This window comes from Falco peregrinus, chromosome 8 (genome assembly GCF_023634155.1).
Source record: "Falco peregrinus isolate bFalPer1 chromosome 8, bFalPer1.pri, whole genome shotgun sequence".
Taxonomy (NCBI): domain Eukaryota; kingdom Metazoa; phylum Chordata; class Aves; order Falconiformes; family Falconidae; genus Falco; species Falco peregrinus.
This window is the reverse complement of record NC_073728.1, coordinates 65,806,953-65,833,040: the sequence shown is the minus strand read 5'-3', so window position 1 is coordinate 65,833,040 and position 26,088 is coordinate 65,806,953. Positions and strand designations below refer to the sequence as shown.

The following is a 26,088-nucleotide window of genomic DNA, read 5'->3' as shown; positions in this document are numbered from 1 at the left end:
GCTTCCTGGGGCAGATGCTGCAGCACTGTTCTGCAGGTCTCATGCTGGCTCTGCCCTATGCTGGTGTGTGCTGTACTGGCTGTGGTGAGTGCTGGGGCTTGTCCCCCAGCTGGGGTTTCCAGCTGCACAGCCCTGGTGTGTGCAGTGTGGCAGCACACTCTGCATGAGCCTGTCAGAGAAATGCAGTCACCCTTAGGTCCGTGCATGCTGTGTGTGATTTTAATGTGCTGCCCAGGGGGACAATCTGCATTTGCCCGCATAGTGCCAGTGGCCTGTGCTGCCACCATGGGTGATGCCAGGAGGGCTTTTGGTGCAGCTGTGGGGTTTTTTCCCAGGATACATCCAGCACTGTGGTTGCTGTGGAACTTAAAAAACAAAGTGTTTTTTTGCGGTGCTGTGTGTTGGGCTCTGCCCATGGACCGTACACTCAGGGATGCACTTGCACATGGATTTTACTTTCTGTCTCAGCAGCGTCTTGCTGAAACCTTTGAGAAGTGTCTGTGCCCATGACTGTGGTGTGGCAGTGCCATGGCTGGAGCTGGTGTGACTTTGCAGATCGTCTGGAAGTGAAAGTGAAACTTTTGTCTGGTGCTTAACCTCAGCAGTTAATTCCCTTTTGATACAAACAAGGCTTAGGCTGGCAGTAAGGAAGTGTTTCAGACTCTGGCCAATACCTTTGGTTGCCTTCTGCCCCAGCAGGCTTTGCTACCATTGCTGCCTGTCTCTGCCCACTCTGCAGTTTGGCACACTCGGTCCTGCTTGGGCAGGCACCCCAACTAGAGCAAGCCTGGGTGAGGCTCTGGCTGGGGTGGCTATAGCTGCCCAGCTCAGGTGGGTAGATAGGTAATGTGGTGCTGTGCACTTGAAATGTTCTTGTTTGCCTCTCCAGGGTGCAAGCCCTCTGGTGTGTTGCAGGAAGAGCCGCATCTTGGGCTGCTTCGTAACCTGTTGCTGTCTGGGGTGATGGGTCTTTATAGCCCCAGTGTCGCAGGTGCCCACCAGTGGTGGGGAGGAGGAACCTGAAGCTCTTGGATTATTTTCATCCTTTTGCCTTTCTGGTCCCTGAAGAAAATAGTAACAGACCAAACCTTTCCATCACCCATGCACAGAGGAGTGGATGGACTGAGATCTAGAGGTTTAGGTCTGGCCTTTCCAGGAACGGTCCCTATTTTTGCAGGTGCAGATGTTAATGGTTTGGAGTGCTCCTGGCTAGGAGACAGCTGTAATTCTGCAGTCTTGGGTTTGGAGGAAAAGGAACATTGTGCTTTCTGGAGGGTGCAAAAATGAATATAGGCCTCTGTTGGGCTGCTGTGGCTGCTTGCATTTGGTTCTGCTCTGGTTGTGCCATGAGAAATGGTATTTTGCTGCTGCCATCAGGCACTCAGTGCTGGCCACCTATGAGCAGTGATGGTGTGCAAGGGCTACCAAGGTGAGTCACGCTGTGCTTGCTGCATAGCCCGTTTGGCATTTTCCAGGTGCTGAGAGAAAATGCTGCCTCCTGGCAGGGAGGATTTCCTGGGGCAGCACTGCATCTGTGTGGGCAAAACCCCCGGTCCCTTCCTAGGCAGTGGGAGTCAGCTTTGCCCAAGGAGCTTGCTCAGTGCTCAGAGGGGTGGGGGCGTCTCTGCCAGCACTGAGCTCAGCAGCAGTGGGGCAGGGCGGCTGCCATGGGCTCTCCACCTTGGCCAGGTGAGCAAGCCACAGGGCCAATCTGGGGGGAAAGCACGTGGTTTTGGGGTTTCGTTGCTAAGAAGAGTTGCTTCTGATTTTTTCCCTCTTTTTGCACACAGCAAAGGTGTAACGTGGCTTCCCTGTGTCAGTATGTATTTCCCCCCCCCCCCCCCCCCCCTCTGTTCCTTTTGGAGGGCAGTAGGAAATGTTTGGTGTGGGGAATACTTTGTGCTGCAGAACAGGTACTTGGTTACAACTCAGCCAGTCCTGTGCCAGCAGTGCCAAAGGCAAAGAGGGCTTCTTCCTCCTTTGCATGACCTGTGTGGCTTGTGCAGTCACATATTTAATAGCTTGCCTGGCATTTATTCAAATGAGGGCTAGTACAAGTGATAATACTTTGCTTTATTTTCAGCACAAGTTGAAAGCTCCTCTTCATCCTCTCCAGTGGAAATTAGCAATGGGAATGTATTTCTGCTTGGAAGATACTCTTTATTGCTGATGGTTGGTCCCTGCCATTAGTCCTGGGAGGATTGCTTTGCAGTAGCAGTGGCTCCAGGGGACTGCATGCTTATCCTGTCTGGCTCAGCCTGATTGTAAGAAGGAAAACTCACCCTGCCTGCCAGGGTGTTGCAGCTGCATGTCCTGCCCGTGGTCATGGTCTGCGTGGGAGGTTCCTTCTGATATCCCCAGGAATCATTCATCCATCTCCCTGGGGGTCTCCTGGGGCTGCCTGTGGACCCCTTCCTCCCCCAGCAGCCAGGACCGTTTGGGGACTGATGGTGAGAGCCAGCTCCTGAGTGGGGTGGGCTCCTCGAGTCCAGTGCTAGCCACTGAGCTGGTGTTGTGAGCTGCTGACTTGGGCTGTAGCTGTATCTAGCCTCTTGGCAGTGCCGGAGAGGAAAGCTGATGAGCAGAAGGGTTTGGGCATGCAGGAGAGTGTGGGTTCGTGATTAAGTCTGTTAAATTATGCTGGCAGAAGGCTCATTAACAGGGCTTGGGGATCTTTTTAATTAGAATCATGCCACAGAGCATGTCCTGATACACCAGTGTGATGGTGATGTCTGGAGAAGCAGCTGGCCCTGTGTGTGCTGCTGCGTAGACATGGCACCAGCACTTGACTAGGTGTCTGATGTTGGAATAAATTCAACCCTTTTGGGTTGATGGGGGATGAACTGGGGAATAAACAGCAGCCTTGAGAGGCAGGGTCTAAGGCTTGACTGTGCTGCTGAAGCTGGTGTAGCTGGGACGTGCATGCCTCTGTCCGGGGAGGAAAATCTGAGCAAGAAGTGGATGGACCTGGAGAGGGGGATGTGGAGGGGCAGGGTGGGATGTCCCAGTGTTCCTGTAGCACCAGGAGCCGAGTACCTGCGGGATCCTGCTCATACTTCCAGCATGGAATAGATTTGCCTGGTTTGGGTCAAGAGGCCTTTTTTCCAAGGCTGCAGATGTGCCAGCACAGCCTCATCTGGTGTCCACATTTCCTCCTGTAATCCCACCGTGCCAAGTGGTGCATGCAGTGTGCACAGTATTACCTGCATGCCTGGGGTCCAGGCTGGGATGGTGGGCTGTTTTGATTTCCTCTTTTTTTTTTTCTTTGTGGGTGGCAATGATGTTGAAAATGTGTGAGGAAACGCTGTTCCCATGGTTGCTGGAAGGAGGGTGGGAGGTGGTGCTGCCGGGGCTCTGCCACATGTCTCTGTGCTTTCTGCAGGTTGGCATTTGTGGTGAGTCCATGGCTGATCCCAGCTGGGGAGGAGCCTGCAGCTGGAGGGATGGGGTGAGTGGAGTTGGCTCTTGTGGTGCTGCCAGCTCTGTCCCTGGCTGGCAGAGGGGGGCTGCTGACCCTTCTGCTCTCACCCCATCCCGTAGGCACCCTGAAATCGTTCTGTGCTTCTCCCTGAAACCCAGGGAGCAATGCCATGGCCAGAGCAGCATCTGTGCACAAAATGGGGCAGGGTCCTTGGGGGTTTGCATCCCTCCACCTGAGCAAAGAGGTTTCAGAAACCCCTGCCCTGTCTGAGGAGGGCAGCAATGGTGGTGTGGTGAGGCAAACCCTGCCAGTGCTGCAGTGATTCTGGTTTGGGGCGTTTTGAGTAGCCCTTCCACACTGTTCAGCAGTGGGGCAGCAGAAGGATGGGTTTTGCTGGGTATCTGTTCCTGTGCTTGGATTTTTTTGATCCATCTCTTAAGCAGACCTGAAGGAGCCGGGTTCGCATGTGGCATGATGAGTAGCTATAGCGTGACCGTGGTAGGCAGGGAAGGGAGGCAAAGTGAGGGGGAGCTCGTACCAAAACCTGCACAGCTTGTTCGCTTCTCAGCTGCTCGGTGTGAATCATCCCTCCCTCCTCCAACAGGCACATGAGCGGCTGTCACTGTGGCCAGCAGAGCCGAGGCTGCTTTCCCTGTTTTCCTGGCATGCTCCCCTCCATGTCCCGCACCAAAGGTGCTTCCACCTGCTCCTCTTCATTGCACCATGCAAGCGCCTGGTGGCCCTGGGCCTGATGAGGGTTGCACGCTTCTGATGAGGTGTGTTCGTTAGGGCATCACCCTATCTCTTAATAGCAAGGCTGGTCTCAAGCATGGCTTGGAGGAACTGGGAATTGCACTCCTCTGCCTCCACTCCTGCCTGCCAATGGGAGCCTGAGGGTCACTGCACTTCTGGCATGCTGGATGTGTGCTGGGAAGGGAGGGACTGTGGCTGTGGAATGCTCTGTGGAGTGGGGATCACAGTGTAGAGGGAGAAGGGGATGTCTCTGCAGTGATGCCAAGCTGTTTTCTAGCTGAAGTTTGTGGGAAGTGCACCAGCCTCCAGACCATCTGGCTTCTGCACATGGAGCAACGGGCACAGCCGTGTGGTGCGGGGGCTGGTGCTGCCAGTGCCAGTGCAGGGGCGAGGGGCCAGCAAAGGGCCCAGGTGCTGCTTCCTGGCTCTTCCCTGTGGTTTAGACCCACAGCCGGGGTGAAGAGCTCCCCGTGGCACCCCATCACCAGGGGCAGGCAGGGGTATTGCTGTGGCACAGCATTTGCTTGGGCAGCCATCGGAACATGCTTTCTGCCCCACTCTTTTTTTTTTTTTTTAATTCCCAAAAGTCAAAAATGCCCCTTTTGTTCTAGGTTAAAGTGTAAAAGAATCTACTTCAAAAAGATATAGATTTTTTTATCTACAGCCAAGCTGTAAATAGCTTATAAAATAAGAGCTTTCTTTTTCTTTGGGGTTTGCCCAGCTCCCCAGCAGGTGGTTGTGCCATGCAGCCTGTCCTGCAGTGGGGCCAGCAGAGCAACAGGCCCAGTACCCACAGCACAGCCTTCAGAAGGTTCACACTACGTGTAATGATGTGCTTGAGGATGTTATTGCAACCTGTGTTTAGTTGCCATTATCCTGGTGCACTGGATATGCTGCATACAGTGTGCATGCACATGCATATGTGCACACCCACGTGCTTTTTTCTTTTTAGCAGCTTCTAATCCTGCATTGGTATCTTAATGAGGGAAACGTAAAGGATTCTCTGCATGGGCCAAGTGACCTGTAAAATAAGCTGGTGTGTGACTTTTTAATAATACTGCCTGGTAGACTGTCACTTTGCTGGTTTGTGGGTTGTTTTTTTTTTTTTTTTCTTTTTCTATCTGAAACAGCATCTGTCCAGAATGATGCCCTTGCCAAGTGCTGGTTGCTTAGCAATGTTTTACAAAAAAAACCCAAACCCATTGCAGAGCAGAATGCTTGGGTGGCTTTTGCCTGCTTTCCCCTGAGTGGCTGGGGCAGCAGCACCTATACCTTGCTCTTGCAGGGTTTGGGGTGCAGGCCCTGGAGGAGTGCTCGGATCCAGCAGGGGCGGCAGGTGCTGCTGCAGGGAGTGGGGCTCTGCTCTGGGGCAGGAGCCTCCTGGAAGCATTTGAGCAAGGCTGGTATTCAGGGAGCCAGGAAGCATTTCACAGTAATGCATTCCCAACCCTTTCAGTGTCGGTGGTGATCAAGGCTGAGAAAAAGCCCAGGTTAAAGGCGGTGATGCGCTCTAGGCCATGCATTCTGTTTTGCACCCTGCATGCCTTCCTGGGCTCTGCTGGAGGTTTTAATTTTTCTTTCTTTTTTTTTTTTTTTCCTGCTGAAGCAGGAAAAATTGACTCATTTGCTGGTAATATTCCTGTGAGCACAGTGGAATTTTTCCTGTTCTTACAGCTGAGGTGTAGGAGCAGTAGAGACAAAAGGATTTCCGCAGCCGCCTCAGGAGGAGAAGGAAGCAGGCTGCTGCAAAGCTGCTTTTCAAGGGTCTGGGAGCTGACCCCACTTTCCTGCCCTGCCTGTGGGCACACAGGCCCTTGGCGAGAGCCGCTGCTGGGATTTGGCCCATTGCTCAGGGGTGGCTGCCAAGCTGAGGGGGCACTGACAAGGCATTGCCCTATGCAGTGGGCAGCATGTGCGGTGGGCTGGCTGGGATGTGTCAGAGAGGACTCCTTTCCTGTCCGTAGGGATGGGGTACAGGTCCCCTCCCTGCCCGGGGTGCAAGGATCCATGGACCCATTGTCCTGCATGGTACCCCGATACTTTGGTGCCTGTCCCTTGAGCAATCAAGCTGACTGCCTGTCTGTCCGTCTATTGACTAATCAGATTTAATAACGAGACAATCTAAATGCATGGCTGGTGCCTGAGGCAATCTGCTCCCGGTGTGGTGTCTGGCCAGCGGCTCTGCCAACACACCCCCTGTGCCGGGACCTCCCACCCACTGAGACCCCCACCTGGCCTCCTGCTCTGTTAATGGTCATTGCCTCAGTCAGGAACAAATTTCTTCTGGATTAACATCCTCTAAATTGATTAGCTGTCTCAGGCAGGGCATTTTATTCTAATGAAATGTGATTCCAGGCTCCAGTCAATGAAATATTGTGGCAACAAGGGTAATCTGCTACCTTCCTGTGGGTCATTCCAGGGTTTGGAGAGGAGAGAAACAGAAAAGGCTCGGAGAAGAGTTTATATTTAGCAGGGCAGTGTGTTCCACTATCATGGACTCACCTGCGCTCCCCAGCAAGGGAGCTGTGAGTAAAATGTGGCATTTCCATCCTGCCTTCAGAGGTAGTTTATTCACATAAGGTGTAAGGCTGGATGCACTTGCACGACCTGCCTAAAGCAGTGGCAGTGGGGCAGCTTGCAGATGTAGGGGGTGTAAATGCAATACTCAAAAGCCTTGTTGGCTGGAAGAAATTGAAAATATCTTTCATAGTTTCAGCCTTACAGCTAAGCAAGCTTGGAGCAGCAGAACAGCTGCTTTCTGCAGGTGTGCAGTTGCTGTCTTTGCAGCAGTGCTGTTCCCAAATGCCTCGCCCTGGCCCTCATTGTGATGTGGGGATTTTCACTACTGCTTCCGCAGATCTTTTGCTTGTGTGGTTGACTGCCTTTGGAAGTGCCAGCCGAGGCAGTAGTTTTCCATTTCACTACTGTGTCTCTGAAGTTTTCCAGGGACTTAAGCCATTACCTGTGTTTGCTGTTTCACTGCATCCCTCCTCTGTGTTTGAGTGCTGAATATTTACATTTGATTTTATTTGGAGACCTTGTCTGCTCCTACCTGAGCTCCTCTCATTGCTCTGATGCCTGGCCGCCTGCCCAACCTGCTTGCCGGCAAACTTTCCATCACTCAGCAGTCACTTGCTGCCTCGGCTGCAGGTTGGGATGGGCTGGGGGAGGTTGTGCCATAAAACAGCATCAGGATGTGAACAAAAATAAACATGGGGAAGAGTGCCAGGTATGGTAGTTGGGTGGGGAAGTGGAGAAATCTCTCTCTCTTTTTTTTTTTTTTTTTTTTTTTTTTTTTGATGCTATAGTTCATTAAATGCTCTCTGCGTTCAGGGTCAATGCTGGAGAGTGGGGCTGGCACCTGGAGGATGCTTCCCTGTGCCTGGGTGTGGGTGGGCCATGCTGGAGCCATGGGCAGCGATGCTCTGAGGGGCTATGGGAGGACCAGGATGTTGCCACATTCATGCAGAGCACCAGGAAGCCCCTGCACTGGGCGGTGAGCAACAAGGGCTCTGTGCTGTGCTGATATGCTGTGCTGCGTCCTGACACTGTGACGGTAAGCCTGGAAGCTGCCTGCTGGGCTGTTGGTATCCGGCTTTGGGCCCCTTTTCTTCAAAGACCATTCTGGGGGGTTTGTAGTAGTTTCCCAGCTGCTGCTGGAAGGTTTTTGCTTTCAAGCAGCTCACTTGCATTTCTTTCAGCCCCAGCACTCCTTGCTGGGAGTGGGAACCTGCTTTAGGGTGTGCCTTCCTGCACCTGCAGACTTCTGTCTTCTCAGTGTCTGCAGAAATGGGAAGTCTTTCTGGGGGTTGTTTGCATCATTCATGGGCTTTATGTTCTCCTTGTCCTCACCACAGGTAGAGATGGCTCACAGTGCTCTGCTGAACCAGCACCTGCAGGTTGCACTTGCAAGCATTGCCTGGATTTCTCAAGTCATTTTGTTTTCTGTTGCTTTTCTTTACCCCCACGTGGCATCCTATCTGTCTGTTCTCCACCCATGTCTCTGAACCAAGAGCTGCTGCTGCTCGTTATGCACCTCCTTCCTTTCAACAAATAACTTGGTTGAGGCCAAACTGGAGCAGGGCAGAACCATGCCGGGCACTAAACAGGGTGCTTCACTTTGGAGTGGTTACTTCTGAAAAATCCTGTTTGGGCAAGTAGAGAAAATAGTCCAGAGTTTCCATGCAGGACAGGACAGACCGGAGCCTCCCCATGTTTTCCTTTCCTAGAAGGATGGAGAGGTCATTGAGCCCATCACTGTTTGATGATGGTTCGTGTGCCTGGGACTGAAGTGAGGGAGGGTCCCTTTGGGTGTGACCCTCTGCACTGGTGAGGACCGCTTCATTAACTGCTTTGTTAACCCATCCCTGCTGCCTCAGCCAGTTACTGTCCTGCCAGCAGCATGGGGAGGGGGGGAATGGGCAGAGGCGTTTGCATGGGCTGTGTTTCTGAAGCTTTCAGTCACTGTGAGATAAAGATCTGAGTCATGAAAGTTGCTGTTTGGGTTTTGTTGCAATAGGAAGTGATCGGCAAGTGCTAAGAAAAGCTGAACAGGAAGGATGGAGAGCAGTGGTGAGACCTGTGCTCAAAGCTTCAGCAGCAAATCAGTCTCTGCACTGGGTTAAAATGTCCAGAAAGTGAGAAAGATCAGGGCTGGATCCAGGTCAGAGAAGCGAGGGCAGAAGGACGAGGGATCTGATTAACCATCAGCTTCCTCAAACCAGGAGGTGGAGGTGGCTGCTGGAAATAGAAGAGTGGCTGGAGCAGCGTGAGTCAAAGGAAGCAGCTTCTTGCCTCCCATGCCCCTGGAGCCCCCGCTGCAGGACCTCATGCGGGGCTGAGCAGTGCTGGCAGCCAGACTTCCACCCGCCACCATGGGCTTTTTTGACCATGGGTTACCGCAACATGCATTGCAGATTTGGATGGTTTCTACCATGGGTGATGGGAGGAGCAGGCAGGAGCCTGTGATGCCTTGTGCATCTATGACCAGATAGATGTTTCTGAGAGTCCCACACAGCTCTTTTCTCTCTGAAGCTGTTTTTACTGATTTTAAAGTTTTCTGTAAAGTGGCATCTTGTCACTGGGGCCCTGGTGAGCCAGTACGAGGGCTATAGCCAGTGTGTGGGGGCCAAGGTCAGGCTCCTGCCTTCTCTGCAAGAGCTCACTGCGGGAAAAGGGGCTGCCTTCCCCTGCCCCTCCAAAGTGAGCAGCCCACACACTAGGTAGGGAGTTACTTCTTGCTTACTCTCTGTTTTTAACTCTGTCCCCTTTCTTCCTTGGCACAACCTGCCTGGTGGTATACAGGCAAAGTCAAATGCTGCCAGCAGACCCTCCTTTTTCCTGCAGCCAGGCTGCTCCCCTTCGCCTTCAAACAGGGTCGCTGAAGGGAGATGCCTGCAACCTCAGCTGCTGTGGGTGAGGGTTGCCTCGTGTCCCTGGGACATGAAATCTCCTCATCTTCCTGGAAATCCAGTCATCTCTCCAGGAGACCCGATGGTTCTTCTGGCTTCATTTTCCTTTGGTCTTCAGTACCTTTCATCAGGAATCTCGGGAAGCTTTGCAAAAATGTCCTGGCATTTCAAGGCTCCCAAGATAACTCCAAATGTTATTGATTTGGGGGTGGCAAGATGACGTGGCCAGGGTGCTGGACTGGTGGGCAGCAGGGGGATAATTTTAGCTGTGCAATCAGGCAGTCCTTCCAAGGGCTAACTTTGCTATTCACGAAGCACCAAACTTTTATCTCTTAAAATACCATGGAAATAATTCATGTCTTCAGCATGTTACTCAAATCTGATCTGCTATTTGAGCCCCGTCAATAGTCTCATTCATCCTACAATGGGTTCTCTGTCCCTCTGGCAAACATTTTGCTGTATGAAGCCACGCTGAGTGTGTGAAGTGAGGCATATGGTGATGCCTTGGCTGGGCAGCAGTGCAGTACACTCCCGTGGTTGCATTAAAAGTCTGAGCAGAAGCTGTGGCACCTTCTGGGTGTTCAATCTCGGGGCCGTCTTGGACTGCTCAATTTTTCTTGTGCTTTAGCACATCTGAGCAGTTTTGGGGTTTTCCCTTGAAGCATGGTTTGTAGGGTATACGTGTTTGTAAACTTTCCATGGTAAAATGAAGTTCTGGGATTTGAGGAGATGGGATTTGTCCTCCCTGTGTGCGCTGCTGAGATGAAGCTTGGCATTGTGCTTCGGCTTGGGGCTGTGCATATAGTAAAGGCACTGAAATGGGGTCTGGGGGTGCTGTGGGGCCATGGCAGTGATGCTCTCCCTGCCTCAGGGGGTTTTGCATGGGATGAGCGCAGGGACTTCACCCATTGCACCAGTCCTTGAGGTCACCTCCTGCTGGGTTTAGCACCATTAAACTTTGATCTCTGGACTATGCCAAGCCAGGACAGCCTTTCTGCGGGCTTTTGTGCACAAACATGATGGCAGAAGCTGCTGCTGGAGGTGGGGTAGTCTCTGCTCATCTGGTTTTATATATTTACTTGAGTGATGAATCAGAGGGGGAATGTGCCAGCAGCTGCAGTCCCATCCTAAATCACTGATTAACTCCAACTGCCTGGCGGAGAAGTTATTTAATAAACAAATCATTGCTAATTATGTATGGAAGTGGCTTGGGGGTTGTGCTGGATCTGGAGGACTGTGGTGTCTTGCAGCAGTGGGACTTGTGCTGACCTCCACTGGGAAGTGCAAAGAGAGAGAATTTAAGCCTTTTGGAACAAATTAAGCGTTTAGTGATGCTGCCCTGATGCTTCCTGCTGACTCCAGCAGCGCATGGGCTGGGTCCGTGTGGGGACTAAAATTTGATGCTGTTTGCTGCAAATGCTGATTTTCAGGCACAAGGTGCTCGTTGCTGGATTCCAGCATGAACTGCTGGGCTATGGTTTGGTCAGAGCGTCCCAACCTCAGCAGCACGGCAGAGTGCTTGCATGTGTCCGTGGGCCAGATCCAGTCGGTCATTCCCAGCTCTGACCTTTCCCAAACCCCCATCCCTTAGCATCCCCAAGCACTGGGAGATGTTGCATGACCCCACAGCAGCTTTGCTCTGGCGTTGTGCCCAAATCCCTAGCTTGCTGGGTGGTCACTGGCGGCGGGTGCTTGCTGCGGGGTCAGACACCATATTGCTGCTTTCTAAGCACCCTTGTCAGGCCGTAATCCGGCTGTTTTGGCTGCCGATTAGAACAGCTGTTCCCTGGATTACCCATCCTGGCTGGCCCTGGCCCACTGTGGGGTTGCTTGGTGCTGACTGCAACAGCTGGGGAGGTGTGGGTCTGTGGGGGTGCCACTGGTGTGGCTGAGCAGGCTGTGCCATGCTCTGCTTTCTCTGTAGCCAGATGGGGAGGTCTCCACTGGGGACCCCCCCAGATCTGCCTTCTCTGTGCTCCTGCATCTGGGCTGTTTCACAGGACAGACCCCTGGCTGGATCCTGCTTGGGCATCACTGGAGGAGGCTCCTGGCAGGCCATCAAGGCAGTGGTGGAGGTGAACCAGCCCCTGCCATAGCTGCACACTGTGAGACTCTGCAGACACACTGCTGTGATCTCATGGGGAGTGCAGAGTGAGGAGCTGCCCCTTGCTGCTCTGTGTCCTCTTGCAGTGTCCCTCATCCCCTCTCCGGGGCTAGCAGCAGTGCAGCTTGCACACTGGGCTCGTGGCTTGTATGTCAGGCTCGTGGCTAGCACACAGCGGCTTGCATGGCATGGTACGTTAGCCTTGGGGTCAGCCGATGGCACTCGTGCATTGCACTGGTCCCCTCCTGTGGCTGTGCACAGGGTGCATGAGCCCAGGTGCTGTGGGGCAGCAGCACCTGCGCAGTGAGATCCCCAGCAAACAGTGATACTGTGCTGCTGCTGTCTTTGCTTGTGCTGTTACTCTGGATTTGTACTGTTTATGCTGAATTGTTTCTGTGTGTGGGCTGTCACTGACCATCAGTGCCCCGGGGCTCTGTGATGTGTGTTACCCCTGAAGCCTGGGCAGATGATATCTGATGACGGTCACACCTTGCACTTGTGCAGTGTCTGCTGTGTGCAGATCCCAAAGTGTTTTGGACCCTGAGGCTTCACCTCCATTGTCCCAGGGAGGCAGGACCCATCATTTTCTCCCATCGTGCTGAAAGGGGAGCTGCTGCAATAGAGGACCAAAGAGGATTGCCTGTATGTCAGCGCCTGGTGAGAGCACCAGGAGCAAGCCCAGCTTGTGTCAGCACACCCTGCTGTGCAGCTGCAAGACCATCAGCCCCTTTTGCTGACCCACAGACACACATGCAGTAAGGAGGGCTGGAGGCATTTTCTTGAAAAACAGCCAAGCAATAGACTGTGAATTAGATGCGAATTTTGTTTGGAGAAGCTTTAAGGAACTTGTCAGACCCATGATGGGGGAGCTGGTGACTTCTGTCCCTGTGGTTGCCAGTGGGAGTGTGGTCACCTCCCCAGTGGTGGGGCTGGAAACCCGCCCGGGGCAGTGGGGTCATGGGTGTTGCTGGCAGGGCACAGGCAATGTCATTGCTGGCAGCTGGGCAGAGGTGCCCACAAGGAGAAGGCGAGGGCTCGGAACTGGGGACCCTCTGTTTCTCTCCAGGGGCTTGCAAGGGACTCACAGCCTGAACCTGCTGTTCCCTGCTGTTCCCTGTTGCAGGGGAAGGAAGGGGCAGGAGTCTCGGTTCCTGTTGTCCAATTGAGCATTAAATATAGGCTGTTAAGCAATTTTCTTTGCAGGAAGTGTAGAAATACCGCTCTGTGTGAGCACAACCTCTATCAGATGTGGAGATTGCTGGAACTTGCCTTGTAGCATGCAACTGGCTTCATCACCATCCTTTGCTTTTGCCCTTTGCAGCAGCATTAACCCTTCACTTCCAGACTTGTCAGCGGGTTTGTCGTTAACTTGAACTGCCTGCAGCATTCTACTGCATCTGTCCCGAGTGTCCTGACAGCGCAGCTGAGCCAGAGCTATTTTTGCTTTTTCCAGCTTAAATAGCAAGCTGGCTGTGAAGTCAGCTTTGGGGAGAGCCCCTTGCTTTCTGAGTTAGCAGTTTAACTGCGAGACTGGGGGACCACGCTCCCTGGCGGGCACCAGGACCAGACGGGAGGAGATGTCTGTCTTCTTGATGTCTCATTTTGATGTGTTACAGTTCCCCTCTGTGTCCTGTGATCAGGTTTCCCAGCGTCCATCCCAGCCAGGAAAAGCATGCAGGTGAAGGATTTGCAATCTTTTCTAAGCCCCTTATAAATTTTGATTTAATGGGAAAGCTCCCTGCTCTACATCTGCCCAGGCTTTCAGGTTTCAGTGCACTGTATCTCTGAGGTCCCTTTGGAAAAGCCTGAAAATATTTTAAACACTGAACACGTGTTCAGTGGGGTGATTGGGGTGAAGTGGCTGAAGCTCCATGTGTGGAGTCACTTGAACCCGGCGTGCATTAGATCTGACACCTGCATCCAGGGGAACAGGGCTGCCCCATCTCCCAGCAGTGTGCCCCCAGGGGAGACCTGTGCATGGAGGCTGCCCCTCTGTGAGTCTGGCTTTGGACCTGCCTGGGATGGGGTCATCCCCATTGTTCCTGGGATGCTGTACGTGTGGAGGAGGCTTGTGAATCACAACGCCTTCCTTCTGCAAACAGCCTTTTAAAATTGTTCCAAATTCCTTTGGAAGGGACTTTTTCTGTAAAAAACAGCTACTTCAGCCTCATTGCAGTACTAGCAACCACTTCCCAGAAAGAAGATTTAACTCTCCGTAGCTGGGGAGGAGGAGGGGGGATGCTGGGGTGATCAGGGAGGATAGACAGCAGGTGTGTGAGCTGCTCCCTTGCTGCTGCTCACTTGCAGGGTTGATGCAGGCTGGAGTAACGTTTGCCTCAGCCGGGTTTGGAGGGAGCTTTGTTGCCTGGAGGTGTGAGGCTGGGACGGAAACTCAACCAGCAATTACGCTGCTTTCTGGCTGGTGGAGGGAGGAGGAGAGATGTGGGGTACCAGGGAGGAGCTGGCTGACCGCTGAGCCGGGTGTGAAGGAGGAGGGATGGGCAAAGGGTTAACCAAGGCTGCTTCCAGGTGCAGGCAGCTGCCCTCTGTCCTGTTGGGAGCCATCCCCTCTCTATGCTGTTCCTGCTGTGGGTGGTGAGGATGCTGAGCATGTTTCTACTGTGTGAGGGGCAGATGCTGCAGTATTTGGTGGCACAGCACATGCCTCTGCTCTGACTCTGCAAGTGGCTGCCTCTGCACTGTGTGCTGGGGCAGGACCCTGGATGCCAGCAGGGCAGGGCTCCCTGAGATGCTCCATCCCCTGCTGCAGGAGCACAGTGGCACACTGTGTAGGGGCACAGACAAAACTGGCTCTCAAACATCTACTAAAGGGCTGGTCACAAAAAAACCAAAGCCACGTCTCAGGAGTTGTGCGGGAACTGATCAAGCCGCAGCAGACAGAGGCAGATCCCCTGTCTGCACCCTTTGTGCTGCTCAGCTTTGCTGTGCTGATGGACAAGCGATGCCGGGTGCTTTGATTGCTGCTCTCTGACTTGCTGCCAGGAAAGACAGGATCAGACCTCACAGTTCAGCTCCAACTCCCTCCTTGCTGGGACAGGTCCCTGCTGGTACCTCTGCCGTCTGTGAGCTCATATCTCCTTCCATATCACTTGTCCCAGTCCTCTGCAATTTGTTCCCATTTCACCCATTTCAGGTCATGAACCCTCTTCCAGGAAGGGCAAAGTGTTTGGGAAGGGGAGCACTGCTGGGCTGCTGCTGGAAGAGGTTGAGCAAGTAACCCTGTATTGCAGTAACAAGCTGATACATCACTTCTTTTAAAAGGGCACTTTATTTATTGGTTGCTGTAGCTACACAGCTGGACCTCTGGCATGTGTTGTGTGTGCCTGTTTTCCGTCAAGCGCGCTTTCCTGAAGGGATCATTCCATCCCTGCCAGCCTGGGTGTGGGAATGGGGAGCCATGGGAGGCGATGATGATGAGGAGGACTGCAATAGCAACCCCCACCGTGGGACAGTCAGCATGGAGAGGGGAAAGGAATGAATCACGGACAGGGGGACTGTGGGACAGGACAGTCCTGTGTTGGAGCGGAGGGAGAACAGGCGGGCACAGCAGGGCTTTGGGCAGCACACGTAGCTGTTACTTGAGCAAGTGTGTATTGACCAGAGATGGTAATTTCAAGTGCACTGACCACGCGCTGTGATGTGCTGGGCAGAGGAACCCCAGCTGTGTTAGCACATCCACAGGCATTACTTTGCAGGTGGGACAGATCTGCTTTCCTGCTGCTTGTCCGGTGTTTTCTCCACTTGGTTTTGTCTTGGATCCTGGATGCAGATGAGCCCATGGCTCTATGGCAGCATCCCCAGGGCTGAGGCTGTACCCTGGACCCTCCTGAGGCGGCTGCAGCATGAGGTGGCAGCAGCCACCTCTTGCTCTCCCAGTGTTCCAGCATCTTGTGTGGGGGTGCTTTCAACTCCTGGGATGCCTCTGCCAGACATCATGCTTTCCTTACTGCCCTTGAAGATCATCAGTGTTAAGTGCTGCAGCCCCAAGGTGTGATGGGCAGAGGAAAGGTTTATTGGCTGAAGGCTGGGCACCCGTGTCTGGGCACCCCTGGGCTGGCTGCCACTGCACTGTCTCTGCAGGCACGTTGCAACCTTGCTGCTTCTGCCAGCACCTGCACATCCCTGGATCCATACTGGTGGGCCCAGCTCCTGTCCCTGCAGGACAACCATCCGGTGGTGCCTGGACCCTGAGCTGGTTGCATTACTCAGGCAGAAGGATTTTTCTGGCTTTGTGGTGGTTTTCCCTGATGTTGCAGCTGACTGATGAAGCCAGCCAGAGAACTTAGAAGCAGAAGTTCCACAGCCTTTGGCACAGCCCAGCTGTGACTCATGTGCAGGGTCCGGGTGGCTTTATTCGTGCACAAGAGGAAGCAGAAGTTTCCGTTGAGCCTTTGTAGGATTTTGATTTGCTTGTCCACAGCTTTGGGGGAGAGGAAGCCTTAGGAGCTGATGACTGGCCCGTGGAGGGGCCACCCTGGTTTCCCTGTGTGCAGCCGGGAACTTTGGCTGCTTCCACTGTTAGGTTTTTTTTCCCCAAAGTATAGATGAGAGATTTGAGCTTTTAGGAGAACAACATGCTAGGAGTGCAGGTGGGTCTAACAGTGGCACAGGGAGGATGATGGTGCCCCCTCTGTGCTGGCTCCTCGCTTGTCCCCAAAGGTACAGTGTGGGTGCTCCTCTCTCCTGTTCTGGCCAAGCCTACTGCTAATTATAGCATCCACTTCACCACGCTGACTTGGCCACGTTATTCAGCAAGTGGCTGCCAGTGATCCTCCTTTATTGTTGCTGCACTGGGAATTACCTCCTTTTTCCCCTGCCTCTCCCTTGCCTTTTTATAATCAACATGGGCTGTCGCTCTTGTGGACCACCACCTCCAAGGGCTTCTTGGCTTTGCTCTGGCTTGTGCCTGGTGCCTGTGCCTGCTGGCTGCAGAGCCCTGACCTCCTCCTCACTCTCAGTGGGGAGGGATGGCTTTGGCAAGGGGTGCTGTTTGAATGCTGGTGTCCCTGTCCTGGGCTGCAGATGCTCGGCTCCCCCCTGGGTGTTTGTCCCTGTGTCAGAGTAGACTCTGGCTCTGCGGGCCTGCCCAGCCAGTGGTGGGCATGAGAGTTGTCATGGCAGGTCTGGTTTGGCTGGGACATGCCACGCATAATATGAGCAGTGTATTGGTGAGGCCGCAGTATGTGGCAGGGAAAGTGGCTGACAGCATGGAGCTGGGGGAGAGGAAATGGCTCCTTAAGTCATTAACGTCATCTTCGTTATTATTCCAGAGGAGGCAGGAGGCCACTTGGCTCTGGGGACTGGGTTAAAGTCCCTGAGCCCTCTGGCGGCCCCAGTGAGGGAAGGGGGGCTGCTCTGGTGGGGGCAGCAGCAGCACGTGGAGGAGAGTGGGGAGAGCTGCACTGGGGTGCTGCCAGGTGGCCCCCACCTCTTCCTTCTCTGGGGGTGCAGCCAGCTGCCCTGGCACTGTGGTGTGGCCAGATAGCTGCCCAGGGGCTGTCCTGCTGCCTCTCTGCCCTTCATCTGCTTCATGCCATTGGTGCCTGTGCCACAGAGCTGGAGCAAAGCTTCCCACCTCCTGTGAGTCCCTCTTTTAAACCCTGGCAGGAGCACCGCGGAAGCTGCCTTCCAAAAAACATACATTCTGCTCCTGTGGGTGCAGGCAGAGGCTCCCGGCAGCCCCGGACACCAGCAGAGTGTCAGTGGTGCTCATTCCTTTGTCCAGGGAGCAAAACGTAAATGCTGTTTCATGTGACCCATGATTTGAAAGTATGGATGCTCCACTCCTGGGTCCCTGCAGTCGGGGCTCCTCAGCTGCTCTTTGGAGAAGTCCCCACTGTACTTTTCCACCAGGAAAGCTCCTGGTGCTTTCCCTCTCCCTGCCTGTATTTGCTGCGTGGTTTCCTGCTGCCTTAGGAAGCAATTGTGCAAAGGCAGCTGGGACTGAACTGTGGGCAGGATTAACCCCAGGGCTTTAAGCAGAGACACTGGGAGGACAGCATTAATGCTTGGAGAAAGCTGTGAACTCCCCTATCCAATGGGGAAAGCAAAATGCTCAAAATCTTTCATGGTTATCTTTTGGCTGTTGGTGTCAGAGAGGAGAAAATGGCTTTTGTGTGCACAGGCATGTTTTCTACCTGTGCTTGGAACTGAAAAAAAATGCTGAATTTTTGGACTTTGCGTGAAAAAATGCACTGAGAAATTAGCATTATGTCTTCCTAATGCAGTATGAAGGCCTGCAGTTCCTCGCATTGCTCAAGTATGAGTTCCTTCTGAGTCAGTGCCTTGTAGTGCCCAGGAGCGTGTGTCTGCATGGTCAGGGTTACGGGGCTGGTTCGAAAAGCCAGTCCAGGATCTGCTCAGGTCATTGCAAGTAAGAACTTAATAGGATTCAGATCTCAGAGAGAATCTGCAGTTTGGAAAGCAATAAACTTCTGCATTATTCCCCATTCATGGTGCCTTGCTTCAGCAGGACTGGGAGCCTGTGCAGAGGTGCTGGCTCTTGGGGTGCAGCGGAGGAGCTGCCCGGCAGTGCCACTGTGCATCGCCATTTGCCGCTGCCCTGTGGCACCGGGCTTGAGCTCCCGCATGGTTCTCAAAGTATTTTGAGGTTTCATCTCCTGTGGTGTATTTTGGTGGGTGCTGGCTGGGACCCCACGGAGCCCCGTCCCTGGAGTGGGTGCAGGAGAAGGGCAGTGCTTTCAGGGCTTCCCTGGTGCTGGGGGTCACCATCCCTCCATGAGGTCTTGCTGGCTGGGCTTACCTTCACCTGCATCATGTTGGTGGTGGGCTTTTTCCTTTTCTTAACATCTGTTTTTTCCCCTCTCCCACTCTCTTGGCAGACCTGTCAGCAGCCAAGCGCAAGTTTGCAGACTCTCTCAACGAGTTTAAATTCCGCTGCATTGGTGATGCTGAAACAGATGATGAGATCTGCATTGGTGAGTCCTGGGTGTTGGTGCTGTGGGTAGCCCTGAAGCCACACTCCAGACTCCTGAGCTGAGCAGGGCACGGGGTAGAAACCCACGTGAGGACCCCAAGGGGCCTGGGGATTTGGGTGCTTTCCTGCTCTCTGGAAATGGCATATTTCTCCTGATTCAACATCAGCAAAGCCTTCTCAAGGAAACAAATTGCTTTTTGGCCTAAATCTAGTAATTGCAGATAGGAAAGGAAGAAGATTGCTTGTGTCTGAAACAGTCTAGATTATCTGGCCCCTTTGCATTGGAAAGCAGGTGTCTGGAGATACGGTACACTGCAAAGGGGCTGTGGTCTGAAGGAGAGGAGCAGCAGCCTCACTGCCAGCTGCAGGAGCAAAGGAGTTGGCAGCACCAGCTGTGCTGGCAGGAGCCAGCAGTGCAGAGCATGCAGTGCTCTCTGAACTGAGCCTGGCTTCACCGCAGAGCTTCTTGTGGCACAGGGCAGCAGCTTCAGCCACTTCACTCCATGTTACCCTGCTTCTGCCCCAGCTGAACTTTTAGAGCTTATTATGCACATTGTCTGGAGCCAGGAGAGCAAATGAGCTTTAGCTCTGATTTAACTTTGCTTATTTATTTGTGCCCAGAGTCTCAGCAAAAATAGCTTTCTCATCCAAGCCCCCTTGGCGTGATGCACATGCTGGTGAGCTGCCACTCACATGCTGAACACGGGTGAAGCCAGTGCTGAGCTGTAGGGCTGTTTGGTGACCAGCTGTTGGGTAGGGCAGGTTTGAGATGAAGGTGCGGTGTTTCTCTCCAGAGCAGGGAACACAGTGCTGGGTTGCTTTGCTACCAGTTGCTTCTGTAGGCAACTGGAAGCCTTTTTAGGGAGAGAGCAAAGATGATAAAAAAAAAAACCCAAACAACCAACTCCCCAAAATGCAAACAAACAAAAATCCCCTCTTCAGTCTCTTTCTTTAAAAAGAAATGAAAATGTTAAATGCTATCTGTGGGGGTGTGTCCCTTCCAGCCAAGTCTCTGCAGGAGTTTGCAACGGTGCTGCGGAACCTGGAAGACGAGCGGATGCGCATGGTATGGACCTGTCTGCCGGGAGTGGGGTAGGGATGGCACTGGTGCTGCAGCTGGTGACTCTGCCCATGGTGGGTGGTGTGGTGCCCAGGGCACTGTGGCATGCAGCAGTTACAAGCCCCTGTGCACCTTCCCTTGCCCGTGGCAGAGCTGCAGGGGAGACCAGAGGGAGGGGAGGGTAAATTTAGTGGGGACATACACTGGAATAGTATCAGTAATGGTGTTTTGCAGTTGGAAAATGGCCGGTGCTGGTGCTGGTAGGGCTTGCTGGGGCGAGAGGCAGGTTTGGTACAAGCTCCTCAGCCAGCATGGAGCCAGAGGGGCTGGAGTTTGTGTGGGCTGCAGGAGGGTTTCTGTGGGAAAGGCTGTTGAGCAGCATGGTTGTCTGGGGCTGAGCTGGTAAAAAGGTGGGTGGGTGAGTTACGTATGTCTTTGCCTGTAGATCGAGAATGCCAGCGAGGTGCTGATCACACCACTGGAGAAGTTTCGCAAGGAGCAGATCGGAGCCGCTAAGGTAAGTTGCTGCTGTGCTGAGCTGCTGTCTCCTCTGGGAGCCCCTGCTCGGGCTCAAGAGCAGAGCCCAGAGCCACAGGGCGATGGCTGTGGTGGTGGCTGGGACCTGTCGCCACTGCAGGGAATGGGCCCTGCTGGGCTTGAGCGTGAGAGGAGGTGATGTGCTGCTGTGGGATGGATCCAGCTCCCAGGAAAGTGCCTCAGTATTGTGAGTTCACCCACAACCAAGTAACATGCCAAGGGCCAAAAATCACATGCCAGTTGAAGTGAACTTTTTTTTCTTACAGCAAGCAAGAACTAGCATTTTCTTAAGAGGGGTTCCCAGCTGCCTGAGCCCACTGGTCTGTGCTCCCCACTCCTGGTGTGTCACTGGGTGGCTGCATGGGAATTTGGATGGTTTCTGTCAGGGCAGGCAAGCCTTGGGAAGCACCAGTGTGGCTGAAGGCAGCTGTGAGAAAGCCTGGGCCCTGCTTTCTTTCCTGCCTTTGTTCTGAAATTAAAACTGCTGTCTGCGGCTATCCTGTTGTTTTAACAACCTGCTGCTGCCTGCAAGAAGCACATGCCAGCCCATCGGGGCTGTGTTTGCATGGCAGCAGTGTGCCTAGCTCCCCACTGGCACAGCAGCTGTGGTGGCACCATGGCACAGCCCAGCCTGGCCAGGCTTTCCTGGTTCATGCAACAACAGCAACAAAAAAAGACAAAAAAGGGTCCTTCAGAAAGGAGCCAGTTATTTGCAGGTGTCAGTGGTGGATTTCATACTGGTGAGTCAGGGTGGTGAGGCTGGAATGAGAGGTGCAAAAGAAAAGTTGAGGTTGATATCCTCCTTTAATGCTTCTGCCATGAACAGCCAAATTACTGTGTCGTTGTCCTGAGTGACACATAGGATTAGTCCTTGCAAGGAGTGGCAAGGAATGGGATATGAAATTGTGATGATGTTCTGGTTAGCTGGTTAGCAAGCACTTTTCCTCACTGTGTTGTCTTTGGACAGCCCTGGATGTTTTGCTAAGCTTTGGGCTCTGGGAGTAGAGGAGAGGCTCCCCTGAGTCTTGGATTTTGGCAGCATAAGCTGCTTGCCTGGAGCTGCCTGATGGTCACGGATAAAAGCAGCTTCACTTGCTTCCATCTGATGCCCCTTGGCCTTGGTCCCATGTCTTGCTGTGCAGAAGGGGGTTATCTCCTGCCCGAGACTTGTGCCCAATGCCACGGGGATGCTGTGAGTCCTCACAGCTGCTCTGGTGCTGTTCTGTTCAGCATCACACTTTCTGTTCTGTTTTGCAGGATGCCAAAAAGAAATATGACAAGGAGACTGAGAAGTATTGTGGTGTCCTAGAAAAGCACTTAAACTTGTCTTCTAAGAAGAAAGAATCCCAGCTTCAGGAGGTGAGAGCAACATCAGTTTTCCATGGCTAGCTGTAACTGTGGGGAGCTTTTTGAATGCTTTAAGCAGCTTATAGCGTTGGTTCTGCTTGCTGTAAACTCATTGTTTTCCCTCTTTCTGGCTGTGAGTGGGTTTTTTTCCCCTCCTCCTGTAATGAAAGGGGACAGAGCTGTTTTGGTGAGTAAATCAGAGGGATCCCAAAATAGATAGCAATAAAAAAGGAGAGAGAGCTTATAATTAAAGAGTGTAACAGAAAGGAACTCGTTCTCCTGCAGGCTTCCCTTGTGCCAGCATAAATCATGGATGTCTAGTTTCCTTCTCTGAAAGTGGCTGTACTGGCTTTGGGCTTCGTGGGAGGAGTGATCAGGCTTAGTGCTTTTAAACTCTTTAGGAGCCTATTACTGACTCTGGACGTATGCTGTGCCAAATGCTCTTACTGGATGAGTATGCTGAGTTTTCAGTCATTTCTTCCAAGTCTGGAAATTCCCTGCACTGGCCCAGAGCTGGGTTGGTCCCTGCAGGATGTACGTCCTTGATTTTGGTGTGCTGCTGGGGGAACTGGTGGGCCCAGGCGATGGCTTCTGCACTGGGATTGCTCAGGTGGTGGTATGGTGCTTATCAGAGTTGGGGACTCAGAAGAGCAGATATATCTGGGGCACAAATAATCATCTTCCACCAGATCAGGCTTGAAGAAGGGTGTAAGAATCAGGGTTGACATGCTTGTAAGCCAGCTTTGTCCTTGCATAGGTGTTCTGGGTTTGTAGATAACTTACAGTGTGGAAGCACCCTTATGTCCCTGAAGATGGAGTCCCATTCTCATGGCTTTTAAACCTCTGTTTTAGTTCGTGTTTGAAATACTGTTGTGAGACACAGGAGTGGAAGGATTTGTTTCTGGAGAGGGAAGGATCCACTTGTGGTTGTCAGGTTGCAACAGCGATTTTCAGAGGTGACATCCTGTGCCCTGGGCAGAGTATGGTCTTGCAGGGCTGCCTGGGAACCTAGTGCAGCAGGGAGTGGGATTCTGTGCGCGATGTGGGCAGTGGCTGTATGTGGGATGTGCGGGGTGGTGCTGTTCGGGATGCAGGTGGTGGCGGTGTGCGGGGTGGTGCTGTGCGGGATGCAGGCGGTGGCGGTGTGTGGGATGTGGGTGCCGGTGTAGGCTGGGCAGTGCTGCCTGCGGGTGCCATCTGCTGGCGCATTCCACCCGAAATACTGACTTCTGTTTCGCTGTGAAGGCAGGTGGGGGCTGGAGCCAGTTCCCGAGTTCAGGTGCTGGGGCCTTTTCCCCCGGGGCACTAGGAAGCATACACTCGTTTTGGTGGCTCAAGCCTCACTGAGGAGGCGGATGCCTTTGAAAAAGCAGTCCAGCGTATAGGCTGTGCAACGTGGACGTGTCATCCAGCGGCATATGGGTGCACTCACCCTGTCTGGTACCTCCCCTGGGGCTGCCCACTGCGGTCCCTGCCTGTCAAGTGGGTTTTCCAGGCAGGGGGCTGCAGCCACAGCAGATGGGCGTGCAGAAAAGGTGCTGATGGGAAGGTACCATTTAGGAAAATTAACACGCACTTGTTTATGAGCAGTCTGAAGCTTCACTAGACACCTTGATTTCTAAGGGAAGAGCATTTGTGTCTGGGAGATTTGGTGTTTTATATTTCCTAACCTCCTCTTGCTGTCTACAGCTGGGGGGTGATAGTGGATGCATGTGCAACTGCTGCGGCAATGCATAGAGAGGAGGAAACCATGGGAATTCTTTGCTGCTTTGGCTGTTGACCAATTAAATAACACACAAAGTCTAATCTGCCATTTAACTCCTGGCGAAGTTATTTGATTATGTTATATTTTCTGCTTTTCAGAACTCAGTTTGCTAATTACCTCAGCCTGCACACCCTGGGCACACAGCACAAATGCTGGTGGCAGGTTATGGGGGAAAACAGGCCATTTCATGGCTGTGTCACACTGAAAATCAGGAGTAAGCCGCTGCTCAAATGCAAGCGCATATTTGCCAGCTGGGTTTTGCAGAGCATGGGAGCAGCCATGTGTCCAGCCCTGATGGGATGTGTGGTACAGCGTATCCTCCTGCCTGGGGGTCCAGTGCTGCCCTAGATGCAGCAAGGGTCACGCTGGTGAGGGCATCTTGCTGGCTTCAGCTGGGACAGAAGAATTTGCCTCCTGTTGAGCAATGACTTGATGGCAGTTTGTGCTGGGGCTGAGGCTCTTTGACCAGCTGAGTTTACTGGTGCTGAGGTCAGAGGGATGGTGGGTCACCCAGACCAACCTCCCTGTGTGCACCACCAGCATCAGAGACACCCTGGGCTGCTCTATGCAAAGTATCGTTTGCAAACATAGCAGCAACATGTGCCAGGGATACCTGTGTCCCTCACCTCGAGTGGCTCCGCTCCATGTGCATGACAATGAGGTTATTTGTATGCACTGAGATTGGGGCATATCCCTGTTTTTGCTCACTTGGGCTTTAGCTTCAAAGCAGAGAGGATTTGCTGTCTGCTGATCAACTGAAGTGACATGCTCTCTGGAGAGGGTGGTAGGGCGCGTGTACTGCCTGGTTCGACCCTGGAGGCAATCTCCAGTTGCGGTGCTTTCCAGAAAGCAGATAATTGCCTTTTATTATCAAGTAGGTAGCAACTTCTTATTTTCCTTCTAATGCTTGCTTTTTTACACAGCTGTCGGGGAGGTGAGAGCATGAGTCAACAAAAACATTGTTTTCAGCTGAAGAAAGAGCCTGTTCATGTGAATCAGGTTTATATTTAATCGCTGTGCCATCTGTCTAGCCCTGGACTGTGGTCCGAAGCTATATTTGTTCTGCATGGGCACATTCCCCTTACACCCAGATGTCCTCTAGTCGCAAGGCCAAGTGCTCCCAGTCAGTAGTGACTTTGTATTTCCTCTTTAATCTTCCTGACGCTTGCAGGCAGACAGCCAGGTGGACCTGGTTCGGCAGCATTTCTATGAAGTCTCGCTGGAGTATGTCTTCAAGGTGCAAGAGGTCCAGGAGAGGAAGATGTTTGAGTTCGTGGAACCTGTAAGTGAGCACTCAAGCTGCCTCAGCCTGCAAAAAATGGGGGATTGTGTGGAGAAGTGAGGGCTTGTGAGGAGCCGGGCTGCGGTGTGGGGCATCCCTGCAGTGGGATGGCTCGGGGTGGGTCCAGCTTCACCTTGCAGCCCCTCTTTCAGAGGGAGATTTGAGGGGAGAAAGCACTTGTGTGAGCCTTGGGGTACAGAGCCATTTAACTCAGCAGCCACATGCATGCTGGAAGTATTTGATTTTTTTATTGTGCAGACATCTCTGTCATCGTGGGCTGGACTGAGGAGCCTGCCAGCAATTAAAAGAAAAATAGGCTTGATTGGGGAAAAAAACTGTAACTAACATTCACGAGGAAAAAAGAGTGCAAGAGTGACAGAAATAGGGGGGAAGAAAAAGCTTTCTGAGGTCTACCTTTGCTCAGGTGCTAAGTTCTTTAAGCTCTTCTGGGAAGTGCCAAAACCCCCTGGCTCTTCCCAAGAGTAATTCCGGCTGAGAGGTGAGTAACTGAGAGTTGGGAGAGGCACAATACAGGGAACGGCAGCATGCTGCCTGCTTTGCCTGACACCTCTTGGCTTGGCTCTCGGTGGTGCCTAGGCTTGGCTGAGGCAAGAAGGGGGAACATAGGTGACGAGGGGTCCTGGGGCTGGGGCTTGCTGTGGCTTTGAGGTCTGTTCAGAGGAGGTTTTGAAAGTGAAACAAGGAACACCCTAGGGTGTCTTCCTAGGGACTGCCAGCAAGCCCCTGCACCCCTAGGGAGCTACAGAGGTGCTTCCCCTCAGCAGTGGTTGTTTTCAAAGCGGCTGTGGGTCACTACTGACTATCTTGATTTATGTTACCCCAATGCAGCTGCTGGCCTTTCTGCAGGGGCTTTTCACTTTCTACCACCATGGCTACGAGCTTGCAAAGGACTTCAGCGATTTCAAGACAGAGCTGACAATCAGCATCCAGAATGTAAGTGTGCCATGTGCCCATGCCGTGTGCTCTGTCCTGCAGAGATAACTAACACTTTTGATAAATTCTAATGAAGGCTTTGTTCTCCTTTTTTCTGTGTGCCATCAAGCAAAGGCTTTGGCTGTGTTATTGAAAGCAAATTCTTTTTTTGTAAATAACACTACATTGTATACACAGTCTATGCAGCCGTTCATTCCCTATGGCATACCAAATGCAGAGGCCTAGCTTCCCCAGGAGTCAGCCAGTGGGTAGACGTTGTGTGCCCTGTGATTTTAGTGAGTGTTTCAAACCATTTTGCAAGTGTTTCAAAGCACTGTTCATTTGGGAAGTGCAGCACTTCTTGCAATCCCAGTCTCTGGGCTGTGGAGTGGAGTCCTTCTGCTGGCTGCCACTGTGGTTGGTGCATGCACATTGGATGTGTTCAGGGCTTTGGCACGTTGACATACAGCTTCACTTTTCTCTCTTGTTAAGAAATCACTCTTTTTCTCCCAGAGAC

General features: G+C 52.8%; 1 protein-coding gene across 8 annotated transcripts in view; it reads left to right on the top strand.

The window, feature by feature from the left end:
• Positions 1 to 26,088, top strand: part of ARHGAP26 (Rho GTPase activating protein 26) — a 204,711-nt gene that overhangs the window by 48,736 nt on the left and 129,887 nt on the right. For all 8 annotated transcript variants that reach the window (XR_008748319.1, XM_055811570.1, XM_027781305.2 and 5 more), the window contains 6 exons: positions 18,553 to 18,648; positions 19,652 to 19,713; positions 20,153 to 20,224; positions 21,502 to 21,603; positions 24,528 to 24,638; positions 25,488 to 25,592. Coding sequence is in view for 7 of the 8 variants with exons in the window: in XM_005233651.4 (XP_005233708.1) it covers positions 18,553 to 18,648; positions 19,652 to 19,713; positions 20,153 to 20,224; positions 21,502 to 21,603; positions 24,528 to 24,638; positions 25,488 to 25,592 (548 nt within the window). In the remaining variant the exon portion in view is untranslated. The remainder of the gene's footprint in view (positions 1 to 18,552; positions 18,649 to 19,651; positions 19,714 to 20,152; positions 20,225 to 21,501; positions 21,604 to 24,527; positions 24,639 to 25,487; positions 25,593 to 26,088) is intronic.